This window comes from Danio rerio, chromosome 5 (assembly GCF_049306965.1).
Source record: "Danio rerio strain Tuebingen ecotype United States chromosome 5, GRCz12tu, whole genome shotgun sequence".
NCBI classification, from domain to species: domain Eukaryota; kingdom Metazoa; phylum Chordata; class Actinopteri; order Cypriniformes; family Danionidae; genus Danio; species Danio rerio.
This window is the reverse complement of record NC_133180.1, coordinates 5440001-5465048: the sequence shown is the minus strand read 5'-3', so window position 1 is coordinate 5465048 and position 25048 is coordinate 5440001. Positions and strand designations below refer to the sequence as shown.

Genomic DNA, 25048 nt, shown 5'->3' with positions numbered 1-25048 from the left:
TAACCAATTATTTAGTAACTGATGTTTTTGTACATAAATATCTGGTCAAGCTTACACTTTAACACCCCATGTTCACCAGGACGGCATTTGTTTGAGTAAAAAAAAACTCTGTAAACTTGGTGAAAAATGTCAAAATATTATTCAAATTTAAAATTGCTGTTGTATATTGCAGATATTTTCCTCTCTCTTTCATTGTCAGTCTGTTTTTCTTTTTCTAGACACAATCAGTTACTAAATAATTGGAGAGAAATCAGTTGTACTCTAAAAAATGCTGGGTTGTTGTCATAAGCCATCATTGGATAAAAAAGAGTGATTTAAATTGAATTTAGTTTAATTAAAAAAGTCCTACCCACGACTTCCTATATTAAAAGTGTTAAAATCGATATTACCTGTGTCAATTTGGGCATCAACCTCTGATGAATGCGGGGAACTAGGCTACTGCGCGCAGCACCGTCACTGACAGAGAGAGCAAGTGCCCGAGAGTGCAAGTGCACGTGACACATAGAGCGCGCAGAGAGAGAGGCCTCAGTCAAATCTCCACAGTCTGCCACCGATGGCTGATCTCGCTTCTCCGTGGCGAAAATGTGTGTCCAAATTTAGGGGAGCCAAGCTTGTTGACACGGGGACTGGTGGAAGAGCGCTCTTTTAATGAAATTTGATACCGCACGTTAAATGGAAAGAAGAAAATCTCTGCATTTCACGGCGCAGGTGTCTGTAGTATTATTAAGGTCATCAAAAATCACTGTTTACATGGTAGTCTAGACTCTAAATCAGAGTTTTGTCTAAATCATATTAAAATCAGAGCATTGGTGTCCATGTACGTACTTTGAAAGTGCCAGATGATGTCAGAGAAATCTGCCTTTGAGCCCTCAAATGTGTCATTAGGGTTGACGTGTTTCCCCCTTACACGCAACTTTTGTAAAGCATCTGCTTCACGTGGCTGTATCTGAATCCTTGCTCTTAAAACACGCTTTAGAACGCTTCGTTTAAGCAAATTTGATGAACGCGATCATGTGTGTTGATCTGAAGAGTCGCTCTCGCTCACCGAATGTGCTGTACTGCGCGCATTTCCTAATCAACAAGAACAAATGGCTGACATCGCCTGTCCGTATTCCTCAAAGTTTGATGCATTCCTAAGTGCTTCTTACGCCCTTGATGCAGCACCAGTGGCACCGAAATTCATATGCTGATTTCAATAGCCCTGACCAATGATTAATTATGATTAATGGCATCTAAAATAAAAGTTTGGTTTTAAATTTATATGTGTGTATTTTATATATATATATATATATATATATATATATATATATATATATATATATATATATATATATATATATATATATATATATATATATATTCATTATACATGATACTAATACACATGATACAAGTTATTTGATGCATATACATTTAAGTGTGTGTTTGTGTGTTTGTGTTTGCGTGTGTGTTTGTGTCATACCAGTCAACATTGGGATGTGAAAAAAGGCCACCATAATAAGGGACCCCCCTCCCCCACACACCGTTAAAAAAATCCCCAAATTACTAAATATATTCATTTGGAGCCGTTCCGTTGTAAGTAAACATAATGGTCAGCAGTATGTTTTATTATTATTATCTACGAAAGAAAAAACAAGTATATACATTAGCAGCAAATACATTAGCAACCAGTTCAGCTTAGTAAAAATAACAGCTATTATAATGAAATGGTATCAAGCTATCAAATCTCATTAGCCGTTTCTTCACTGTATTACTTACACATTCTGAATAAAGAGCAACCAATGAATCTCTTATTTATTTACATTTTTTTTTTCATTTGATCACATTAAATAACAGGTGTCACTTTAAAAATGCACACATCCAACATTAGAATAAAAGCATTCGACTGCTTTCCTAACTTGTTATGCTCATTTAAGACTAAATTAGTTGTGTTTGAAAAAACAAAACAATAAAAAAAAACAGAGATTGACATCTTTAGATATTATTATTATTATTACGTGTACATAATCGCGTGTACATAATTGCCACCGTTCAGAGAAACACTGAAAATACGGGAGAAATACAGGAAAACACCTTTACGGGATGATAGTGGGATAGAACTGTAAATACGGGAGAATCCCGGGAAAAACAGGAAGGTTGACAGCTATGGTTTGTGTATAATTAGTCTCATATACATATGGTTTATTTACATCTAAATTGAAATAAACTTTTTCTCAAATATACGCATGCATATATTTACATATACACAATAAATATGCCAGCACACACACATTTTTGGTCAAAACAAACTTATTTTGGATGCAATGAATCGTGATTTAATTTTTGCTCAGCACTAGCTCTTAGCAAAGCATATTACTAATCAAAAATTAAGTTTTGATATATTTACAGAAGGAGAATTACAATATGTCTTTCTTTTTAATTATTATTGCAATGATTTTTGACAAATAAAAAAGTGGCTATTCACTGCGAATATAAAACTTGACTTAAAAGAACTGAGGAAAACATTGGACACAATAAACATTTGTCACATGACTTGCCTATTTTTTTCCAGCAATGTTTAAAATAACAAGTCTTATTTTCCATATTAATTTTCCCCCATTGTTCTTGTCTCCAGGTGAGCTTCTGGTTGGTTCGTGAAATCCTGACCGCTCAAACACTGAAGATCCGTGCTGAGATCCTGAGCCATTTCGTCAAAATTGCAAAGGTGTGTGTTTACATTGGTGTTCTATATTCCTCTTCGTTAAAGAGGACCTATTATGCCCCCTTTAACAATATATAAAATAAGTTTCTGATGTGCCTAGAGTGTGTGTGCGTGCGTGTGCATTTCAGCTCATAAAACCACACAAATAATGTTTTCTAACTCTAAAAACTGACCCTTTTAGGCTTTCTTTCTAATTGTGGTGTTTTGGTGACTGTCGCTTTAAGTTCGAATGAGATTTGGCTCTTTTCAGAAGAGGGTGGAGCTACCTATGCCTGTGTGTCCGCATAGTGGCAGATTTAAAAACAAGACTAACCTCCTATGCTAATGAGTGAGAGATGGTCTCTAGTGGGCGGGGCTTTCCCCCTCTGATGACACGTACAAAGGGAGAATGTCAATTAAAGTGTTTCTGCTGACTGTTTATATCAGGTGATCAACAAGCCATTAATATTTAGTGTTATTTTTTTTAAAGCATAATGTTTTCCTTCTGTTTTTCTCCTTCAAATTGCATATAACGAGAGTTTAAAGTCCAGCCAGTGCTGAAATTTACAATCGCATGTAAGATAGAATGTGTTTTTAATAAATTCACACGTGTATCTCATTCTATTAACTCTAATAATTTTTCATATTCGCATCTATATGATTTGGAAACCTTTAGTCATGGAAGAGAAACCCTGTATCTGATGTAATGAACTAGCTGCCGTGGTTTTTATACAGCACTCTGATTGATTTAGATCCACTTTCTGTGCAATATTCGGCGCTGCACAGAGGGTTATAATTAGGAGTCAGCAGTTTATATTCATATATTTTCTGGTCAATGCACATGACCACATTAAGGTGTGTTGAGAAAAGTTATTTATTCCTGGTTATAAAATCATAACCGTTTTGCTAAATATTAAAATATATTTATATTAACCAGTTAAACTCTGCGGTACCGGGTCCGTGACGTCATCGACTTTCGCTTTCAGATTTAAAGGGCTACCATTACACCAGACCCCCTTAAGTGATTTCATTTTAAAGTGTAGAATCTATATTTTATGCACATATGCGTCACTTTGGTTTTTATTCTACTGTACAAAGTTATTTACACTCAAATACACAGTATTTTGGATACCCGAGATGGGTATTTTACACTGGTTCATTTTCATATTTTTCATATGACACATGTACAAGTTATAGCTCAAATGAAAGCTCTTGCCGGTGCTCATATGGTTCTAGCATTCTTTTTACTAAATTATCTTCACATATCAAACAGTTGCCGAATGAACTGCGGTGTTTACATGGCGCAGAAGTGAAAACAATACATTTATGATCAATAAGCAGCCCCAGATAGCACAGACAGCTGTCATCTCTTACCTTATGCTGTGTGCTTCAGGGCCATTCTCCTCTGTTTTTGAGGTGATGTGCATAAGTAATCCTTTTATATGTCTGACGTGGTCCAAACACAGTGAATTATGTTTGATCAAACAAAAGAATAGTGAAATATGAAGACAATGATCGCTTCCCTGTGGCTTGTACAGCACCTCTCATCAGTTGGAATACAATAACTTTTGCATAGATTATGGTGGAGACATTTTTCTTTTTTTCCTATGATTACAGACATGTGCAGAAACCAGCAAAATTAATTACAGCACGCTAGACCACACAGAACCTAAAAGGTTCACTTTCAAATCTGAGTTTATAAAAAAAAACATACAAAAAGAGCCTCTTTTTTTTTAGGTGTTTATTATAACACAGACAACATATTCAGTTATTTCAAACACTTTGAATAGTGTTTTATGAAAATTTAAAGGATTTTTCTAAAATTATACCTTTGCATTTACAGCTCTGCATGTGGATTTGGGAAGCTTTTAAATTAGGGCAAAATCCAGGTGGAAATCCCAGAATAACAGCAGAGTTTAACTGGTTAAAGGTGATGTGTGCAATCATTTTTTTAATGCAAAATATCTTCCCTCTGCTACAGATTCATAAGCAGACACAAACGTTTTTTTTTTCTCCAGCTTGTAGTGTAAAATATATACTTTTCTCTGGTCAATGAGAGCTAAGTAGTGTTGCCTGGTCAATCAGAGCAGAGTTATATCAGCTGACCAATCAGAGAAAAGCCATCTGATGAATCAGAGCAGAGTATGTTCAACTGTCCAATCAGAACACAGTAGGTTTACCTGACCAATCAGAGCTAAGTATTGTCAACTAACCAATCAGAGCAGAGTATATCAAACTGACCAATCGAAGCAAAGTAGGGGCATCTGACCAATCGGAGAAAAGTAGTGTATTGGTAAATCAGAGCAGAGTGATATTAACTGACCAATTAGACCCAAGTATTGTCATCTGGTCAATCAGAGCAGAGTATGTTCAACTGGCCAATCAGAGCAGAGTAATATCAACTGACCAATCAGATCAATGTAGTGTCATCCGATCAATCAGAGCAGAGTATGTTCATCTGGCAAATCAGTGCAGAGTAATATCTACTGACAAATCAAAGCTGACTAGTGTCATCCGATCAATCAGAGCAAAGCATGTTTAACTGGCCAATCAGAGCAATGTAGTGTCATCTGATCAATCAGAGCAAAGCATGTTTAACTGGCCAATCAGAGCAGAGTGATATCAACTGACCAATCAGAGCAATGTAGTGTCATCTGATCAATCAGAGCAGAGTAGGTTCAACTGACCAATCAGAGCAATGCAGTGTCGTCTGATCAATCAAAGCAGAGTAATATCAGCTGACCAATCAGAGAAAAGCCATCTGATGAATCAGAGCAGAATATGTTTACCTGTCCAATCAGAGCACAGTAGGTTTACCTGACCAATTTGAGAGGAGTATATCCAACTGACCAGTCAGAGCAAAGTAGGGGCATCTGACCAATCAGAGAAAAGATGTGTATTGGTCATCAGAGCACAGTGATATTAACTGACCAATTAGAGCAAAGTATTGTCATCTGGTCAATCGGAGCAGAGTATGTTCAACTGGCCAATCAGAGCAAAGGTAATATCAACTGACCAATCAGAGAAAAGCCACCTGATGAATCAGAGCAGAGTATGTTTAACTGTCCAATCAGAGCACAGTAGGTTTACCTGACCAATCAGAGCTAGGTATTGTCGACTAACCAATCAGAGCAGAGTATATCCAACTGACCAATCAGAGCAAGGTAGGGGCATCTGACCAATCAGAGAAAAGATGTGTATTGGTAAATCATAGCAGAGGGATATTAACTGACCAATTAGACCCAAGTATTGTCATCTGGTCAATCAGAACAGAGTATTTTCATCTGGCCAATCAGACCAGAGCAATATCAACTGACCAATCAGTTCAATGTAGTGTCATCTGATCAATCAGAGCAGAGTATGTTCAACTGGCCAATCAGAGGAAAGTAGTGTATATTGGTCAATCAGAGCAGAGTAATATCAACTGACCAATTAGAGCAAAGTGGAGTCATCTGATCAATCAGAGCAGAGTATGTTTAACTGGCCAATCATAGCAGAGTAGGTTTAACTGACCAATCAGACAAAATAATTTCCTATTGGTCAATCAGAGCAGAGTATATTCAGCTAATCAATCAGAGCAGACTAGGTTTAACTGACCAATCAAACAAAATAATTTCCTATTGGTCAATCAGAGCAGAGCATGTTCAACTGACCAATCGGAGCTAAGTATTGTCATTTGACCAATCAGAGTAGAATAGTACAATCAGAGCAAAATAGTGCCATTTGATCAACCAGAGCAGAGTTTGTTCAACTGACCAATCAGAGCAGAGTAGGTTTAACTGACCAATCAGAGCAAAGTAGTGTCCCCGACCAATCAGAGCAGGGTATGTTCAACCTACCAATCAGACCAAAGTATTGTCTCATGACCAATCAGAGCAGGGCATTCTCAACCTACCAATAAGAGCTAAGTAGTGTCCACTGTTTTATTAGGACAGGCCATGTTCAACTAACCAATCAGGGCAGAGTATTGCCTCCTGATCAGAGCAGGGTATCTTCAACCTACCAATCAAAGCAAAGTAGCGTCTCCTGGCCAATTTGGGCAGGGTATGTTCAACCTACCAATCAGAGCAAAGTAGTGTCCCCTGACCAATCGAGGCAGGGTATGTTCAACCTACCAATCAGAGCAAAGTAGTGTCCCCTGACCAATCAAGAGTATGTTCAACTGATCAATCAGAGTAGAGTAAGTTCAACTAACCAATCAGAGCAGAGTAAATTTAACTGTCCAATCCGATTAGTGTAGGTTTAACTGACCAATCAGAGCAAGGTAGTGTCATCTTAGTCAGAGCAAAATATCTTCAACTGACCTATCAGAGCGGAGTAATATCAACAGACCAATCAGAGCAAAGTTTAACTGAAAAATCAGAGCAGAAAAATCAGCAATCAGAGCAAAGTAATGTCTATTGTTCAATCAGAGCAGAATATGTTCAACTGACCTATCAGAGCTAAGTAATGTCTATCGGTCAATTTAGAGCAGAGTACTATCAACTGACCAATCAGAGCAAAGTTGTGTCTATTGGTCAATCAGAGCAGAGTAGGTTTAACTGACCAATCAGAGCTAAGTAATGTCATCTGACCAATCAGTGCAGAGTAGTGTCCCCTGACTAATCAGAGCAGAGTAAGTAATGTCTATTGGTTAATTTAGAGCAGAGTATGATCAACTGACCAATCAGAGGAGAGTAGTGTCCCCTGACTAATCAGAGCAGAGTAAGTAATGTCTATTGGTTAATTTAGAGCAGAGTATGATCAACTGACCAATCAGAGGAGAGTAGTGTCCCCTGACTAATCAGAGCAGAGTAAGTAATGTCTATTGGTTAATTTAGAGCAGAGTATGATCAACTGACCAGTAAAAGCAAATTGGTGTCTATTGGTCAGTCAGAGAAGAGTAGGTTTAACTGACCAATCAGAGCTAAGTAATACCAACTGAACAAACAAAGCAGAGTAGTGTCCCCTGACCAATCAGAACAGGGTTTGTCCAACCTACCAATCAGAGCAGAGTAGGGTCCCCTGGCCCATCAGAGCAGGGTAGGGCTGGGCGATTATTATTATTATTTTTTTTTTTTAAATTTCCGATTAAATCGAATTTACGTTTTGACAACAATTTAATATTATATTAAATCGAGAAATCGTTTTTTATTATTATTTTTTTAAATAAAAATATTTAATACATAATGTCACCAATGTGCTTTGGTTCACTCTTTGTAAGAAGCAGGACGCACACCAGAAGCGCCGCTCGGCGCAGCACCACGCAGCGTCATGGATTTGAGAGTTCTAAACACAAGTTTCTAAACACACACCGGCACTGCCCAGCCACGATTCAGGACGCAGTTCATATTTCAGCCGCACCACAGAGCTCCATCTAATAGGTTTCATGTTAAATATCATATCAAATATCGTCCTATTACTACTGTAGCACTGCCTGACGACGGGATTTACATTCAGACTAATGCAACAAGTAAAATCCTACATGACTTCACGATTTACTAAGTCACGTCTGTGTGAAGTCACGTCTGTGTGGATTGTCAAGACATTTTCCCTCATCAAGTCGATAAACTTGATCTCAACATGTATGAAGGACGTAAAAGCCTGCCATGTGAAAAACCGCGTCGATCTTTTGGTTTGAACACGAGCAGAGGTGAGCAGCTGTGGCAGTGAAAATGAAAGTACCCGCCCCCATGATGTCATTTAGAGGACCTAATTGAAAACCAGACAGATCAGGCAGCATAATACAGAGAGTGGTGCAAAGCGCATCAAATGATCGATATTTAAAAGGGGGGGGGGGGATAGATTAAATATATTATTTTATATTAGACACACATCTGGTGCTTTTATTTGCTCCTGCTGTACATCCACAACTTAAATTAGGCCTTACAGTTTCCATGTTCAGTCCTTTTCTTCCACTGTATCTTTTTAAGAAAAAAGCAGCAGCAAGACAAGACAGCTAAGACAAAGTCAAAGTCGAGCTGACAGCCAATCTTTCCTAGACTCAGCACAACTTGCAAAAAACACCTCTGTATTCCTGCAACTGCAATATTTACACAAATGTTTTTTTATTCAAATCTTCTGCAACACTATTTAAGTCGTGAATTTGTTTTACATTTATTTACACCTTGTTGAACAATTAATGTAAGGCATGGCCATTAAAATACAATGTTTCTTAACCAGATGGTTTTCAAGTTACTTATAAAGAGAATGTTACTTTAGTCATGTTGTTTTAATGTTTTAAGTTGACTAGTTACACAATAATAATAAAAAAAATCGAAATCGTGAATCGGAACTTTATAAAAAGTTTTTTTAAAAAAAGGTATGGTGACAGTGGTCAACGTGTGACCGGAATGTTGGCTTTTTTTCAGTAAACCATTTCATCTCACATATGTCTTTTTGATTTTTGAGAGTATGCCGATTCTTTTCAATCACTTTATTTATTTTATTTATTTTTTAATATTTTGAAGCTCTAAAAACTTTTCAATTCGAGGCTGTAAAAATCAATAGCAAAAAATCAAAACAAAACAAAAGCAAGAGCCTTTAAAATAGTATAGATGGCAAACAGGCATACTCTAAAGTTACTCTGGAATTGCTCTGATCTGGATAATCTCGCTCTGTCTTAATCTCAGTAAACTCCTCAAAACACGCCACGTCAATGAAGCGGCCGGAATATCAGCAAACCTTCAGAGATCTCATGACTAAATCCCACAGGAACACTTGCAGACAGAACAAAACGGCTCAGATTGTAGTCATCATGTGTCATTGAGTCGATACGGCCGTGCCAAATCTGCTGAAGCGAGCACAAAGCAGTTTTCCATCATCTTAAGAGTTTGTTGGGCCTTCATTGTAGGAGTAATGATGAAAGCAGGTCTGTGTCCTATTGAAGGTCACTGTCTTTTATTGGGCAGTAGCCAATCAGAGAGCAGTAAAGGGAGATTTTGAGAGTGGGCGGTAACCGTGATATCATCTAACCTAATAAACAGACTTTCTGCCTTTTCACAAATTGCAGGATGACTACACTGTAAAACAATATCTGTTCATGAAGAGTTTCTGTATTATTAAGTGTGTTCCATTTATTTACGGTTGTGAATTGCATTATGGGATGTTGATCACTGCTCTGTCGACTTTTGATGTTGAAAATTCAACTCTACAGTAGCCAGCGTCAGGACGTGGAAGCAGTGGGGCGCTGTTTTATTTGCACATGTCAGCGTTTACGTATAGATTACATCTAAAAGAACGTGTAATCTTGACAAACTACACATCGGTCTAAATCTTAGAGCTTAGATCGAGCCCAAAAAAATAAACCCGACCCTACCCGAGCCCATGTACCTTGCGTCCGAGTCTGATCCGTTCATATGTTGAATGAGTCATGCTGCCATTGGCTTAATTCTCCATCAGTCAAACTGCTGGAAGTAGGAAGTAACTACTGTTACTGAAATGAACGTGAGAATGTGCATCGCTCCGCGCCAACTTTATGCCTGGCGTACGTGGATTTCTTGTGTGTGTTTGTTTTATTTCCATTGGTGACTCCTAGAGGCAATCATGTTAAATTGCACACTAAGTATCTTTGAGCCGTGCAATGGCAGCTGTATGTGACGGGATCATCTGCATGTCTAACAGGAATATAAGGTTTCCATACCATGCAGTTGACCAGCCAAACAGTAAAGCGCAATTTGCAGCGATTGCCAGTTTTCCCAACGTAATCAGAGCGATCTTATATCTTTTATTATATAATATAATGTATAAGAAATATCTAGAGAAGGGGTGGGCAAACTCGGTCCTGGTGGGCCGGTGTCATGCATAGTTTAGCTCCATCTCTAATCAAACACACCTGAACAAGCCAATCAGTGTCTTCAAGATCACTAGAAATCTATAAGCAGGTGTGTTTCATCAGAGTTGGAGCTAAACTGTGCAGGACACCAGTCCTCCAGGACCGAGCTTGCCCACCCCTGATCTAGAGAGATCAATAAAAATAAAATAAAAAAACAGAAAATGTGCTGCAGTTTATTACAAGGATTCTGTAGTGTACCATACAACACCAACACAGACAATATAACACTGCAAACTAATAAACATGCTCATAAAAGTCACCTTTTCCAACTTTTCAAGGTTTAAAGTTGTTTAAAGAATGATCAAGCTCCCATAATGCAATTCAAAAGCAGAAATAAACTGGGAAATAAAAAAAAAAACACGCATCACAAAATACGTTAAACTGCTGATATTTTTTACAGTGTATTTACGAAGTGAGAACTTTCATTACATGCGTTTATTAGCAAAACTGGATCAAACAACAAGCAACCAGTAAAATGGAAGTGGTTTTCTTGTAAATGTACCCCCCGACAGCAAAACATTATTGTCTTGCTTAGTAACTGTGTTGTGTTTTCTAGTGCAGCTATCTAATGAGGCTTTAATCATGAAAGATTTACTTAAAAGGCTGACTGTTTATTTTAAACAATAGAAAATATTATCAAAAGGAGATAGTGGCTGTTTCTTAATTCCAAGAATGGACTTGTGTTTTTGTGGAGACCGGTTTTGCCAGGTGTCCTTGGAAGAATGAACTCGGGAGATCACGAGGACAGAGAACGCATCCTGTGAGAAATGAGATGCTGCGTTCTTCCTGATGGTCACATGACCTTTACGTGTTTTTAATGGAATATTATTTAAACATTACAGCATTTATACCAAGCGGCAACCTCCCGCTCTCTCTTAGGAAGCCAATACGGAAGTAACTAAAACTGCAATTCATCCGAAATCCCGCTTGTCCTGGCCGCTCCTGGCTCCAAAACAGAGCAAATTTCAATTGAGCCCACTGTTAGAATGGCCAACTTTACAGCAGAAAAAAAGGTGTTTACAGCCTGGTACAAAAAAAGATTTTGGTTAATACAGCTAATATTACCCTTCATGACAACTGTGAGGGGGGTGAATGTTTTTATAACTCATCCGTTTCCTTTATATTAAGTTATATTAAGTTTGCATAATTAAGGGCGTGGCCACTTGAGTGACAGCTAGGTCTCGTTGGTCGCCGTCACGTCAGCTCAGCTGAATCCTGCAGATTAGCCACTGAACTCGGCATATTTATCGTATTTCTGTGTTGTTTATTGTGGCTTTACACAGTCAACTGCCTTTTGGACTTGTTTCCTACAATTATTAGATGGCATGTCATGCTGAGTGCACTTAATTGTGCTCACAAACCATTCACGTGGCCTCCGTTTCCCATGTGAGTAAAGTTATATACTTGTATACCATCTCTATACATGTATTTATTTTATTTAAGATAATTTATAGTTTATTTTTATATTTAGAGCTGTAATGCACTCCAGAATCTGTCAGATTGATTAGCTGTAGGCTCTAGAACAGTCATCTGAAGCGTTGTCATACAGTGTTATGCTGGATTTCATCAATAGTCTTACATTAACTAACACAGACTATATCTGAAGTGTTTTGAAGTAATTCGCGTTTTCCTCCTGTTGAAAAACGTCATAAGAACAATGTTTAGTGGCTCTGTGTATTACAGCAGTGTTTTTAAAAGACTAAACACTTTATTGATATAGTGTACAACCAAGCACAAGTGGTCAGAATACAAACGAGTCGCAGGTGATAAAGTATTAAGCGTTCTCCCAAAGTAAAGTGTGTCTGAACCAGGTCCAAGCTAAATCCCAGCAGGTGTCTGTAGCTCCGCTCACTCTTCGCCTCTTTGCCCTTGTTTGGTATCCCGCCGTGGGTGTGATGACGCGCGAACAAAATGGCGACGGTTGGCCGCGCCTACTTGTGGCTTCTTTTGCGCTCTTTAGAAACCTATGGGTGACGTCACGGATACTACGTCCATATATTTTACAGTCTATGATTTATACAGAGATTTATTGTTTTTCCCCTTTACAAAATATATACTGTGCATAAAAACATTATTAATATACGTTGCACAACCCTTTATGTGTTTATTCCTTTATTAAGATGTCCACGGTGATGTTTATATTCACCGTTTAATTTAGGGAAACTCCTGAGGTAAATAAGTCATATCTCTGAACTTTAATAAAAAGTCTATATAACATGCTGCGCTTCCCACCTCCAGTCGCAATGACTTCTAGGACTTCTAGAGCGAGATCGGTGCCAAGTCTGCATCAGTGTGTCCTCGATATCAAGAACACATCCGGGAAGTTTCTCGCGTCCTCTGTTCTTGCGGTCTTGAATATTGGAACTGAACTTGGACAGCTGATGATGACATTACAGGAGGACACAAGACCACTGAAGAACGCATATTGAGAAACTGACAGTATATTATTTGTACCCTGTTGGCGGATGGCATTTCATGTTTTAAACACGCTTGGTTTAAGCACTCAGCATGTTAATTTACAACATTATGGAGGGTCAGGCTGTTAGTCTTTTGTAGCATTAGATCATTAAATTAAATCATATATGAATTGAATATTAAATCATGGATTATCTTCCATTTCTAAACAAGTCTGGCCTGTTTTATTTTCACATTTAGTGCTTTTGTTTGTACTTTTCTGGATCTTTGAGCGTTGGCTAGTTTAATAAGCAGTTTCTAACTCAATCTGACTAAAACTAAACTTCATTTTTCTCCATAAATAGAATAAATATCTGACATTTGGGTTAGAAAAATTGCTTGTTTTTTTTGTTTTAATGCTTGTTCAGAAAAAAAAAAAATCATGTGCGTTATTTGTAAAGCAAGAAAAGTACATGTTGCTGATGTTCCTTTTCACAATAATGATATTTACAGAGACATATTATTGACAAATAAAGGATTATTTTCATGCCGTTCTTTTCAAAACACTATTGGTTGTGTTTACTGAAGGGTTTCAATCAATTGTTCGCTGATCAGCTGATCTTTACGACAAGCTCTGCCTTTTACTGGAGACATGTTCAAGCAGGATCTGAAACAACAAAACATGCCCCAAGTTACGCATTTCATATTTGCAAAAATGTAAACAGCGCCCTCTAGTGGATTTGCCATCTGAAACGTGGAGTGAAACATACCAGAAGCATTTATTTTTCTCAAAAATGTAGACTGAGGCACGTATTTCCAATTAACTTGTGGTACACTCATTCATTCTTTCCTTCATTGTCCTTCAGCTTGGTCTCTATTTCAGAGGTTTCCACGGCTGCATGAACTGCCAACTATTCCGGCATATGTTTTATGCAGCAGATAGCCTTCTAGCTGCAACCCAGTACTGGGAAACACACACACACACACACACACACACACACACACACACACACACACACACACACACACACACACACAAACACACACACACACTTACGCTCATACACTACAGACAATTATATGTACCCAATTCAACTAGCTTACAGTAACATCTTTATAATAATTTTAATTATTATTTATTTCTCATTGTATTGTGAAAAAAGACCCAACATTAAAGTTTTTTCAGTACATATACTTGTGTTACAATAATAAAAAAATAATTCTGTGAAGTCATATGAAGAAATGTTTTAACTTGCAGGGTTCAACGCTAAGGATTTCTTCTACTGGTCCGATCGGGCCAATGGATCAGATTTTTTTACTTTCCCTGCTAAAATTTTCACTGGCCCCACCAAAGAAAAAAAAAATTTTATAGCCATTTTTTAGCCACATATTTTAAATACTGTGCCTAAATTAAGGTATATAATTATTTAAATGTTAATAATTATTCAAATAATGTATTTAAATAATATATATTTTCTAAAAATGTTAATAAATGTATAATTAACAAAATCCTGTGTTAACAAAGCAAAAAAAAAAAAGCAATATGGATAATGTGAAAGTATTTTATTGCAGTTCAAAATTATTTAACAAAAGGTGGCCCCAATCAGGCCAGTAATGATCCCGTCTAATGTCCCAAGCGTCTCTCACACTGGCCCCGGGCCATCGGGCAGTCCTTATTGTTGAGCACTGACTTATATGTAAACAGTATAGATTGTGTACTGTATGTTAATGTGTTTAAAAGGACAGATCACACAAAAATGGAAATTCTTTAACTCATACTTCACTTGTTCCAAACATGTTTGAGTTTCATCCTTCTGTTGAACACAAAGATATTTTGAACAAAGCTAGAAATCTGTAACCACTGACTTCCATGGTATTTGTTTTTCCTACTATGGAAATCAAAGGTTACAGGTTTTCCAAATATCTTCTTTTGTGATCAGCAGAAAAAAGAACCAGGTGCCTTGGGGGTAAGTAAATTGTAATTTTTTGGGGGGGTTGACTATCGCTTTAAGTAGAGTTGTTAAAGCTTTCATGATCTCGGGGGCATTAACTACATATTTTGTGAGCATTTAAAACTGGGGTCGATATTATTTTGCTCTTGTTTGAGTAGATGCAAGAGAAAAGTAGGCAAACTGATTTTTAAGTTGTATCAAAGAGCATAGGGCCCTATCATACACCCGGCGCAATGTGGCGCAAGGCCTGACGCAATTGTTATTTGCTACTTTCAGCTTGGCGCAAGGGTCGTTTTGAGGTGTCTTGCACCACGCTTTTTAAATAGCAAATGCTTTTGCGCTCAAATGTGCGCCCATTGGCGTTCTGGTCTAAAAAAGCAGGCGTGTTTTGGCGTGTTGCTATTTTGAGAAACTGTAATAGTCTGTTCTTTAGACCAGAACAAACTGGGTCTAAAGTCTGGCGCAGTTGTGCGCCTAGTTGTGCGCCTTGCTTGCATGCTGCTTAATACACACAAGATGTAGAGCAATACGCAAATATCTTTACAAATGAAAAATATTTAAATATTAAGGATATAATATATAGGATATAATAAAAAATATATAGGATATAAAGATAAAGGATTAAAATATTACAAAACATATTATTTTCTAGCCTACATGAATTTAAAGACCACTACCTTGAATCCATCTCGGGAGACTTTTTCAATTAATTCAATTTGCTTTTGTATAATGTTATTATTATTAGCAGCATTATTTATTATATCCATATTTATATTTGTTTTATTAAAAACAAGCTTAGATTTGTCCACCTGTCAAGTTTTAGACCATATGGGGCACAGCAGGTGTATTTGGAAATAACTTTTGACCACACTTCATTATTATTGTTAATTTATTCGTTTGCTGAAAATTAGAACTGAATTTAGAAATAGTTTTGAAACAAATCTTTGAGCTTAACAAACTAAATTAATTATTTATAGGCTAATTGCTAATTGCATGGACTGTCAAAATAGAGCCCATAGAATCACCAAGAGGCGACAGCCACTAGATGTCAAAGATGCCAAAAGGATCAAATAAGTCTCATGTAAAAACCGAGATGAGTAAAAGAAGAAATAAGTTTAAGGAATAGACAAATATTGTACAGGTACAGTTGAAGTCAGAATTATTAGCCCCCCTAAAGTATTAGACTGCTTGTTTATTTTTTCCCCAATTTCTGTTTTAACGGAGAGAAGATTTTTTTAACACATTTCCAAGCATAATAATTTTAATAACTAATTTCTAATAACTGATTTGTTTTATCTTTACCATGATGACTGTAAATAATATTTGACTAGTTATTTTTCAAGACACTTCTATACAGCTTAAATTGACATTTAAAGGCTTAACTAGGTTAGTTAAGTTAACTAGGCAGGTTGGGGGAATTAGGCAAGTTATTGTATAAAAGTGGTTTGTTCTGTAGATTATCGAGAGAAAAAATTGCTAATAATTAATAATAGCTAATAATAAATTAATAATAGCTAATAATAAAGAGGCTAATAATTTTGTCCCTAAAATGGTCCATAAAAAAAATTCAAAACTGCTTTTATTCTAGCCGAAATAAAACAAATAAGACTTTCTCCAGAAGAAAAAATATTATCAGACATACTGTGAAAATTTCCTTGCTCTGTTAAACATCATTTGGGAAATATTTAAAAAAGAAGAAGGGGGGCTAATAATTCTGACTTTCACTGTATGTGGTAATGAGGTGGGAAAATAATAAGCTTGTGCCCATATCAGGATAGAAAATAACATTTTGTTCTCTGTCTGTCTTCCGATGTAACTACAGAACTATCAAGCTTTAAATAGGAAGATTATCTAATGGTCTGCTAATGTTAATGGTCTAATCTGATTCAATGATCTATGCTTAGCTAAAGTGCTCCAGCCAGATCTGCCGATTGGCTGAATAGATTCAAAAATGGTAAAACCTAACTGTAGGAGAGATGTAAAATGAGACTATTTCCAAAAAGTAAAAAAGTCAAATGACAACAAGCAATGTGGACTCTCTCGTGTGCTTTTATGTGGTCTGTGCATTAAGTTTTCGTTCTTTCTCTGTCTGCAGAAACTTCATGAACTGAATAACATTCATTCTATGGTGTCGGTGGTGTCTGCATTGCAAAGCGCCCCCATCTTCAGACTGAGCAAGACCTGGGCGGTAAGAAACACTCAGATCTGACATGTGCAAGCTTTCTGAATGACAAAGTTGAGCCAGACCACTTCTTAATTGCATTATTTGTTTATGTCCTCAAGGAGAGGTTTACTCAGAACTGGCTCACTTCTAAGGGTAGTTTTGTCCCCACATGATATATGCATGGCTAAATAAATCCAGACTCATCAGAGACCTCAAACCTTTGGCTGCTTAATCATGATGTCTGAATTAAACAAATGCATCATGGTAATTATGTGTTCCGCACTTTAGCCATTTAGCTCGGTAATTATTTATTTTCCTGCTCACTTTGAAACTGATGCACAATTATGGTTAAAAAGAGTTTCAAATGGAAAGTCACTCTTTAAATATCTGTGGAAAGAGACTTGAAATCCAAACATAACACTTTTCTCATCCTACTGTATACTGTATGCTTTTCAGTACTTGTAGAAAACATTAGTCATAACTATGGGCCAGAATGAAAATCTTGGCAGGACATTAAAACTTTTACATTTATTTACAATTTAGGAAAGCAAATATCTAGGCAAGGCATGTTCATTTATTTAGCCCATATACATATTCATACACAATGGTAATTCAAAGTGCTTTAATTAAACAGGAATAAAAGAAACAAGAGAGAAAATGAAAACGGCAAAGAATAAAAATGATTAAAATGTCTTAAAAACATGTTTCAAAGGAATGAAAAAGAAAAGAAAGACATAATAGTGCGATCTGTGGGACACAGCACAGTGCTCATTCAGTAAAGGCACACATTGATTTGAACGTGTCTAATGTTGGAGCACACCTGATCATTTCTCGAAGCTGTTTCCAGCAGCGGGGGCGCTATTAGTAGCTGAAGGTGGACTCACCCTGCTTTGACTAAACTTTTGGAATTTCTAGTTTCCTTTATCCTAAAGATCTGAGTAACCTATGAGGATTGTATTCAGTGAGCATATCTGTAATATATTGAGCTCCTAGGCCATTTAGTGATTTATAGACCAGTAATAATACTTTAAACTCTATTCTGAATGTAACTGGGAGCCACTGTGGAGACCTGAGGACAGGTGTGATGTGCTCTGATTTCCTGCTTCTGGTTAGAATTCTGGCTGCAGCGTTCTGGATGAGCTGCAACTGTCTGACTGTCTTTTTGGGAAGGCCGGTGAGGAGGCCGTTACAGTAATCCACCCTGCTGCTGATAAAAGCATGAACAAGATTCTCTAAATCTTTACTGGAAACAAAGCATCTGATTCTTGCAATGTTTTTGAGATGATAGTATGCTGATTTACTTACTGCATTTGACATGACCATTGAAACTCCGATCTGACTCCAGAGTCACACCAAGATTCTTCACCTTATTTCTTGACATGTGACCCTTAGTGCCAAGGTACGCATTCACCTTGAGAACCTCATCTCTGTTCCCAAACGCAATGACTTCAATCTGGCAAAAAGCTGTTTGATAGAACTAACATACAGAACAAAAATACAGTGAATACAACACTAATCTGAAATATTATTTTTAAGTATCATTTTTTTAATTCTTCCAATTCAAAACTTGAAATTTTAACATCAATAAACTCTTCTCGTAAATATTAATGTTGAAATCAGCCCTGCTTCATATTTGTTTAGAAAGTTTGATGCAAAGTGGTGACGCGGTGGCACAGTAGGTAGTGCGATTGCCTCAGCACAATGGTTGTTGGTTCAAGCCTCGGCTGGGTCAGTTGGCATTTCTGTGTGGAGTTTGGATGTTCTCCCCGTGTTGGCGTGGGTTTCCTCCGGGTGCTCCGGTTTTTGCCACAAGACATGTGCTTCAGGTGAATTGGGTAGACTAAATTGTCAGTAGTGTTTGAGTGTGTATGGGTGTTAATGGATGTTTCCCAGAGATGGGTTGCGGCTGGAAGGGCATCCGCTGCGTAAAACATATGCTGGATGAGTTGGCGGTTCATTCCGCTGTGGCGACTCCGGATTAATAAAGTAACTAATCCGAAAAGAAAACAAATCAATGAATGAATGAGATGCAAAGTTCACCAGGAAAATGTATTCATTCATTCATATTTTCAATATTCATGTAGTCAAAGTTAGCCTACTTCATAAATAAATGTAGTAAGCACCTATAGTAGACATATTGAATAAATGTATAGGTTTTTTTTTTTTTGTTACCACTGTGGTCTCACAACAAGAAGGTCGCTGGTTTAAGTCCCAGCTGAACCAGTTGGCATTTCTGTGTGGAGTTTGCATGTTCTCCCAGTGTTGGCGTGGGTTTCCTCCGGGTGCTCCAGTTTCCCCCACAGTCCAAACACATGCACTATAGGAGATTTGGGTAAACTAAATTGGCTGTAGTGTATAAGTGTGTGTATGGGTGTTTCCCAGTACTGGGTTTCAGCTCGAAGGGCATCTGCTGTGTAAAACTTATGCCTGATAAGTTGGCAGTTGATGCCGATGTGGCTACCCCTGATGAATAAAAGGACTAAGCCGAAGGACAATTACTGAATGAATGATTTATAGGTCAGAAAATTGACAATAAATTAGGTAAATACCCACATAGTACTGTCATAACGCCAAAAAGACAGTTTGTACTGGCTCAAGCTATTAATAAATCTGACTCTAATAGAGGATGAAGTAAAACTATATTTATATCAGCCCAGTCACTTTGTTTGTTTGTTTATCCATAATTTTGTTTACATTTACATTTAGTCTTATAGCAGACGCTTTTATCCAAAGCGACTTACAAATGAGGACAAGGAAGCAATTTACACAACTATAAGAGCAACAATGAATAAGTGCTGTAGGCAAGTTTCAGGTCTGTAAAGTCTAAGAAGGAAAGTTTCTAAGTTAGTAATGTAAGATTTATTTTCTTTTTTTTTTTGTAGTATAGTTAGCGGTGGAACCAGAGAGGAAATTGCAGATTAGAAAGTGAAGTGGAGACTAAATAGTTGAGTTTTTAGTTGTTTCTTGAAGACAGCGAGTGACTCTGCCGTTCTGATGCAGTTAGGGAGTTCATTCCACCAACTGGGCAGATTGAGCGTGAGAGTTCGGGAAAGTGATTTCTTCCCTCTTTGGGATGGAACCACGAGGCGACGTTCATTCACTGAACGCAAGTTTCTGGAGGGCACATAGATCTGCAGAAGTGAGAGCAGATAAGAAGGAGCAAAGCCAGAAATCACTTTGTAAGCAAACATCAGAGCTTTGAATTTGATGCGAGCAGCAACTGGCAGCCAGTGCAAACGGGTGAGCAGCGGAGTGACATGTGCTCTTTTAGGTTCATTAAAGACCACTCATGCTGCTGCGTTCTGAAGCAGCTGAAGAGGTTTGATGGAGTAAGCTGGAAGCCCCGCTAGTAGGGAGTTGTAATAATCCATGAGTTGCAATAACAATGTTTTGTTAGATTATTTGTATTTGGTTTGTTCGCTTTGCTTTAAGGATACAACATAACAAGAAGGGTCAGGCTGATGTTCTTATGCAGTATTACAATAAATCATGTATATATTGAATGTTAAATCAAAAGTCTGGCCAGTTGGTCAGTCAGTGCCAAAATGTTTTGTTCTTACATTTGGTGCTTTGCTTGTCTCTTTTTTGGATCTTTGATCTCTGGATAACGGCTAGTTTGATGATGGATGTTTGATCGTGCTGTTCTTTCTGTCACTATCGATCAGGTTTATCATGACGACACTAAAGCCTTTCAGCTTGAACTTTTCACTGAACCTGAAAATGTAGTGGAAAGTTGCTCTGGATCTCGACACATCGTCTAAGTTTCAAAAAAGAAGCTAAGGTCTTCAAAGTTCTCAAGCTGAAGCAGTTTATTGTAACAGCAGAGATGGTCGATCGAGCTCTCTCCCTCTCAATGTTTAAAACTCACAGTTTATACACAGTTTCTTATCCATAGTTATCATGAGATATGATCAGGGCCAGACGGAATCTGCGGACGTTTTTTGCTATTTCTGCTGAGAATTTTGGTAAAAAATCTGCGGATTTCTGCGGAATTATTTTGGGAGTATCATAACTAAAACCTTAATATATGAAATAAAAAATAATATTTTAACATTTTTATTTAATTTTTAAAATGCAAATCCAATTAGATTCACTTGATTTGGTAAATAAAGCAAGTTTTTCTTATTATATATCTAGTAAAAGACAGAAAATATTACTGTACACACTGCATTGTACATAAATCAGTTGAACATTTTCACATTAGTCAACAATATTACTGAAATTAATTAAAAAAACTGAACAAATATAGATTTATGCACATTTACTCAAGTAAATAAACAAAATTAATGATGAGCTAAAAATCTGCGGAAAATCTGCAGAAAATCTGTGGAATTTTGCACGCGCAGATTTCGGGTGGGCCGAGATATGATGTAATATCAAACCTATTTCCGGCTCCAAAAGGATCCTAGCTTTTAAATCGATGGCTGTATGTTTTTCTGTTTTTACATATTATATGATCTTGTTGTTTTCATACTTTTTAAATGATTCTCCCTATCTATGCTATTATAGTGAGGGCTGTTTTTGTTTTGGTCAATACATACATTGTATTGCATACGCTCTTTCTGCATGTTCTCACTTATAGGCGCATGGCCTGTTGTGCCTCAATTCTAAGGCCCTGCATGTCTGTGTATTTCTTCTGCATCACTTAAATATTTGTATTTCCATAAGGTTTATCTGCATTTTAATTAATAATAAAAAAAAAAAAAAAAAAAAAAAATATATATATATATATATATATATATATATATATATATATATATAATATTATATTTTTAGGGGTTTTTCACCTTTATTATGACAGGACAGTGGAGAGTTTAGACAGGAAAGCATTGGGAGCAGAGAGAGGGGAAGGATTGGCAAAGGACCTCGAGCCGGGAATCGAACTCGGGTCTCCCTGAGCACCTTGGTGCTATATGTCAGCGCACAGTACCACTAGGCTACTGGCGCTGACAGTAATGTATATTTTAATAGTGGCAGATTATATAGTGATTACATAATATAAGTTTCTCTATATGCATCAGAAATTGTCCTATAAAAACACATGCACAATTGCATCTACCTTGGTCTTGAATATTCAAAGCTTCTTGTCAATTTTTGACAACAACTTGTTGTTGAAGACAAGAAATGACAAATGAATGATATCAGGGATTGTTGAAACTTGTTTTAGTGTGTAATGTTGCTGTTTGAGTATGAAATGAATCTGCTAAATTTCTAAGTTAGCAGTATGTTGTTACCAGAGTCTCACAGATTTACTATATTGAAACATATGCAATTTCGTGTTTGGCCCAAGTTTATAGTAAAATCAAAAGCAGTGGGTGAAAACATTTTGAATTTGAAGTTCAAGGCACATTAAACTTAGTTTGGCTTGTGAATATGTCTTCTGGGAAACATGTAAGTATATTTTAAAGTGCAGTACTAAATAAATAATTATGTGTGCTTTCACACCTGCCTTATTTAGTTGGGTTGAATTGCACTAGAGTCTTTTTTTCATCTTGGTGTGGTTCGTTTGGGCAGGTGAGAATGCAGCAATCGTACTCGAGTGTGCACCAAAAGCAGACCAAAAAAGCGTACAGAGACCTCCTTGAAGAGGTGGTCTCTGTACACTTTCAAACGAACCCTGGAGCTAATATTTTGGACTAATCTAGCTGCCAATATCATGCAAAATTACATTTCTGGAATTATTATTTTGAGGCAACATCCTGATGCTGACTTAAAAGTAAATTGTGCTACAAAGTGAAGATAGATAACAAGAATTAGTGAACAAAATGACTGCGATTTATTTACTAAAGTGAGATATTTACTATATTTACATTGTCGAAGGCAATAAACAATAAAATATTATGAAAGACTGTCTATGGATTGTACTAAAGAAAAGAACGAAACAAAATCAAATAGTCTTACTAATGTCCCCTTTAATCTACTCTAATAAACAAAAGATATGAGAAATAAATCTTCAACGTCAATGACGTCCTGTCTACACTGGCTAACAGTTAAACCAAAAAAAACATGGTTTGGCACACTCTCGCTTACCTGGTGTATCTAGACAAAGGTTAATCAACGTGCTGACATGTACAGTTGTAATTAGACAAATGTAATAATACATAATAATTGTTAAACAGTTGAAGTCAGAATTATTAGCCCCCTTTGAATTTATTTTCTTTTTGAAATATTCCCCAAATGATGTTTAACAGAGCAAGGAAATTTTCACAGTATGTCTGATAATATTTTTTCTTCTGGAGAAAGTCTTATTTGTTTTATTTCGGCTAAAATAAAAGCAGTTATTAATTTTTTAAACACAATTTTAAGGTCAAAATTATTAGCCCCTTTAAGATATATTTGTTTTTGATAGTCAACAAAACAAACCATCGTTGTTGTTGTGAATAGAAGTGACACAAACAACTTAAGTAAGATCCAAATGCAGGTTTGATCGGTGGTCAGGCAAGCAGTGGTCAACACAGGTGCAAACAGAGGTAAGAAGACCATCCAGAATCACAGTCAAATACAGGCAAGAGGTCAGAAAGGCAGGCGGCAGGCAAAGACAACAAGGCTAACAAGGCTAACGGTCGGTACACGGGATAACGAGACTGGGAAACGCGTTGTAATGCTACTGTGAAAGATAACATGACTCGGCAAACTGGAAGCGTGAATGTGTGGCTTAAGTATGGTGTGATATTAGTCTGTGACAAGGTTCAGCTGGTGATTGCAATCAGGATAGATGAATGACCAGGCGTGCGTGTTTGGAAGAAGTGCATGTATGAAAATGTAGTCCTGGGATATGCGGAAGTGTAGTTCAAGTAAAGTGGAAACCAGCGATCTCCGGAGAACGATCGCTGGTTATCGTAACAGTTGTACAATAACTTGCCTAATTACTCTTATCTACCTAGTGAACCTAATTCAAGTTATTTGCAAGTTAGGGGTTTTAGGCAAGTCATTGTATAACAGTGTTTATTCTGTAGACAATCTAAAACAAACATTGCTTAAAGGGGCTTATATTATTGACCTTAATTTTTTTTTTTAATCTAGAAATAAACTAGAAATTAGAAATTGGCTTTTATTCTAGCAGAAATAAAACAAATAAGACTTTCTCCAGTAGAAAATATAATATAGGAAATACTGTGAAAATGTTTTGCTCTGTTAAACATCATTTGGGAAATATTTAAAAAAGAAAGATCACAGGAGGGCGAATAATTTTGACATCAATTGTATATTACTAATCCTTTACCAAAAAATTGCCATATTAGTCTTTAATCAGTCTTTAAATTACCCATTTAAATTAAGATTGCTCAGTGTTTCAGTATAAACTTTAAGTTCAAGGCTTTGTTGTTCGGTGCTTGTATTTGAGTCTGGCAGAAAAAAGGAGCTTCAGAGAGTTTTATTGCATGTGGGCTTTTTTGGATCCTCAAACTCTTAATTTCTGAGGCCAGATGACTACTTCCCTTAACAATTAACAGATGCTGGAAATATGGAGAGGAATGATGCTCTCAGGAAGTGTTCATCCAATGACAGATTAATAATTTCCTGCGCTTTAAATGAAAAGTATGGCATTTCAAGTTTTTTCCATTTTATTTTGGCCACTGATCATTCGCTGTTGATTGGCCTCTCTGTCTGTGACCAGTATATAATTATGCAGAAATCACTATTTCATCTTAGTTCAATGCTTGTGTTAATTATTTTTTTCATATCATGAAAGATTCAGAGATGCGTCCAATCTAAAGACAAGCTTGACTTGCTTTTGACAAAAAAATAATCCAATTTTGTGGTGGCTGTCAGTCTTAGCTTGTTGTCTTTGAGTTTTTATTTTATTATTTTTTTAATTAAATCTATGGAGGGAATTTTATTTTAGTCAGTATATTAATAGTATAAATTATAATGTAAATTCTAACTAATATAACTGTTAATTGTCATGCTCTCAAATAATAGTTTCTAGTACATGTCCTGTTTTTTCTTATGATTTTGCATTGCGTTTTCATTAAAAAATTGTCTTCATACTTTAAAATTGTATATTTAATTAAATGCGCTACTTGTTGTTTCTTTGTGATTATTTG

General features: G+C 36.6%; 1 protein-coding gene across 4 annotated transcripts in view; it reads left to right on the top strand.

Moving 5' to 3' along the window:
• Positions 1-25048, top strand: part of LOC101882086 (ras-specific guanine nucleotide-releasing factor RalGPS1-like) — a 325318-nt gene that overhangs the window by 89120 nt on the left and 211150 nt on the right. For all 4 annotated transcript variants that reach the window (XM_073951912.1, XM_073951909.1, XM_073951911.1 and 1 more), the window contains exons 6-7: positions 2615-2704; positions 16935-17027. In XM_073951912.1, coding sequence (XP_073808013.1) covers positions 2615-2704; positions 16935-17027 — 183 coding nt within the window. The remainder of the gene's footprint in view (positions 1-2614; positions 2705-16934; positions 17028-25048) is intronic.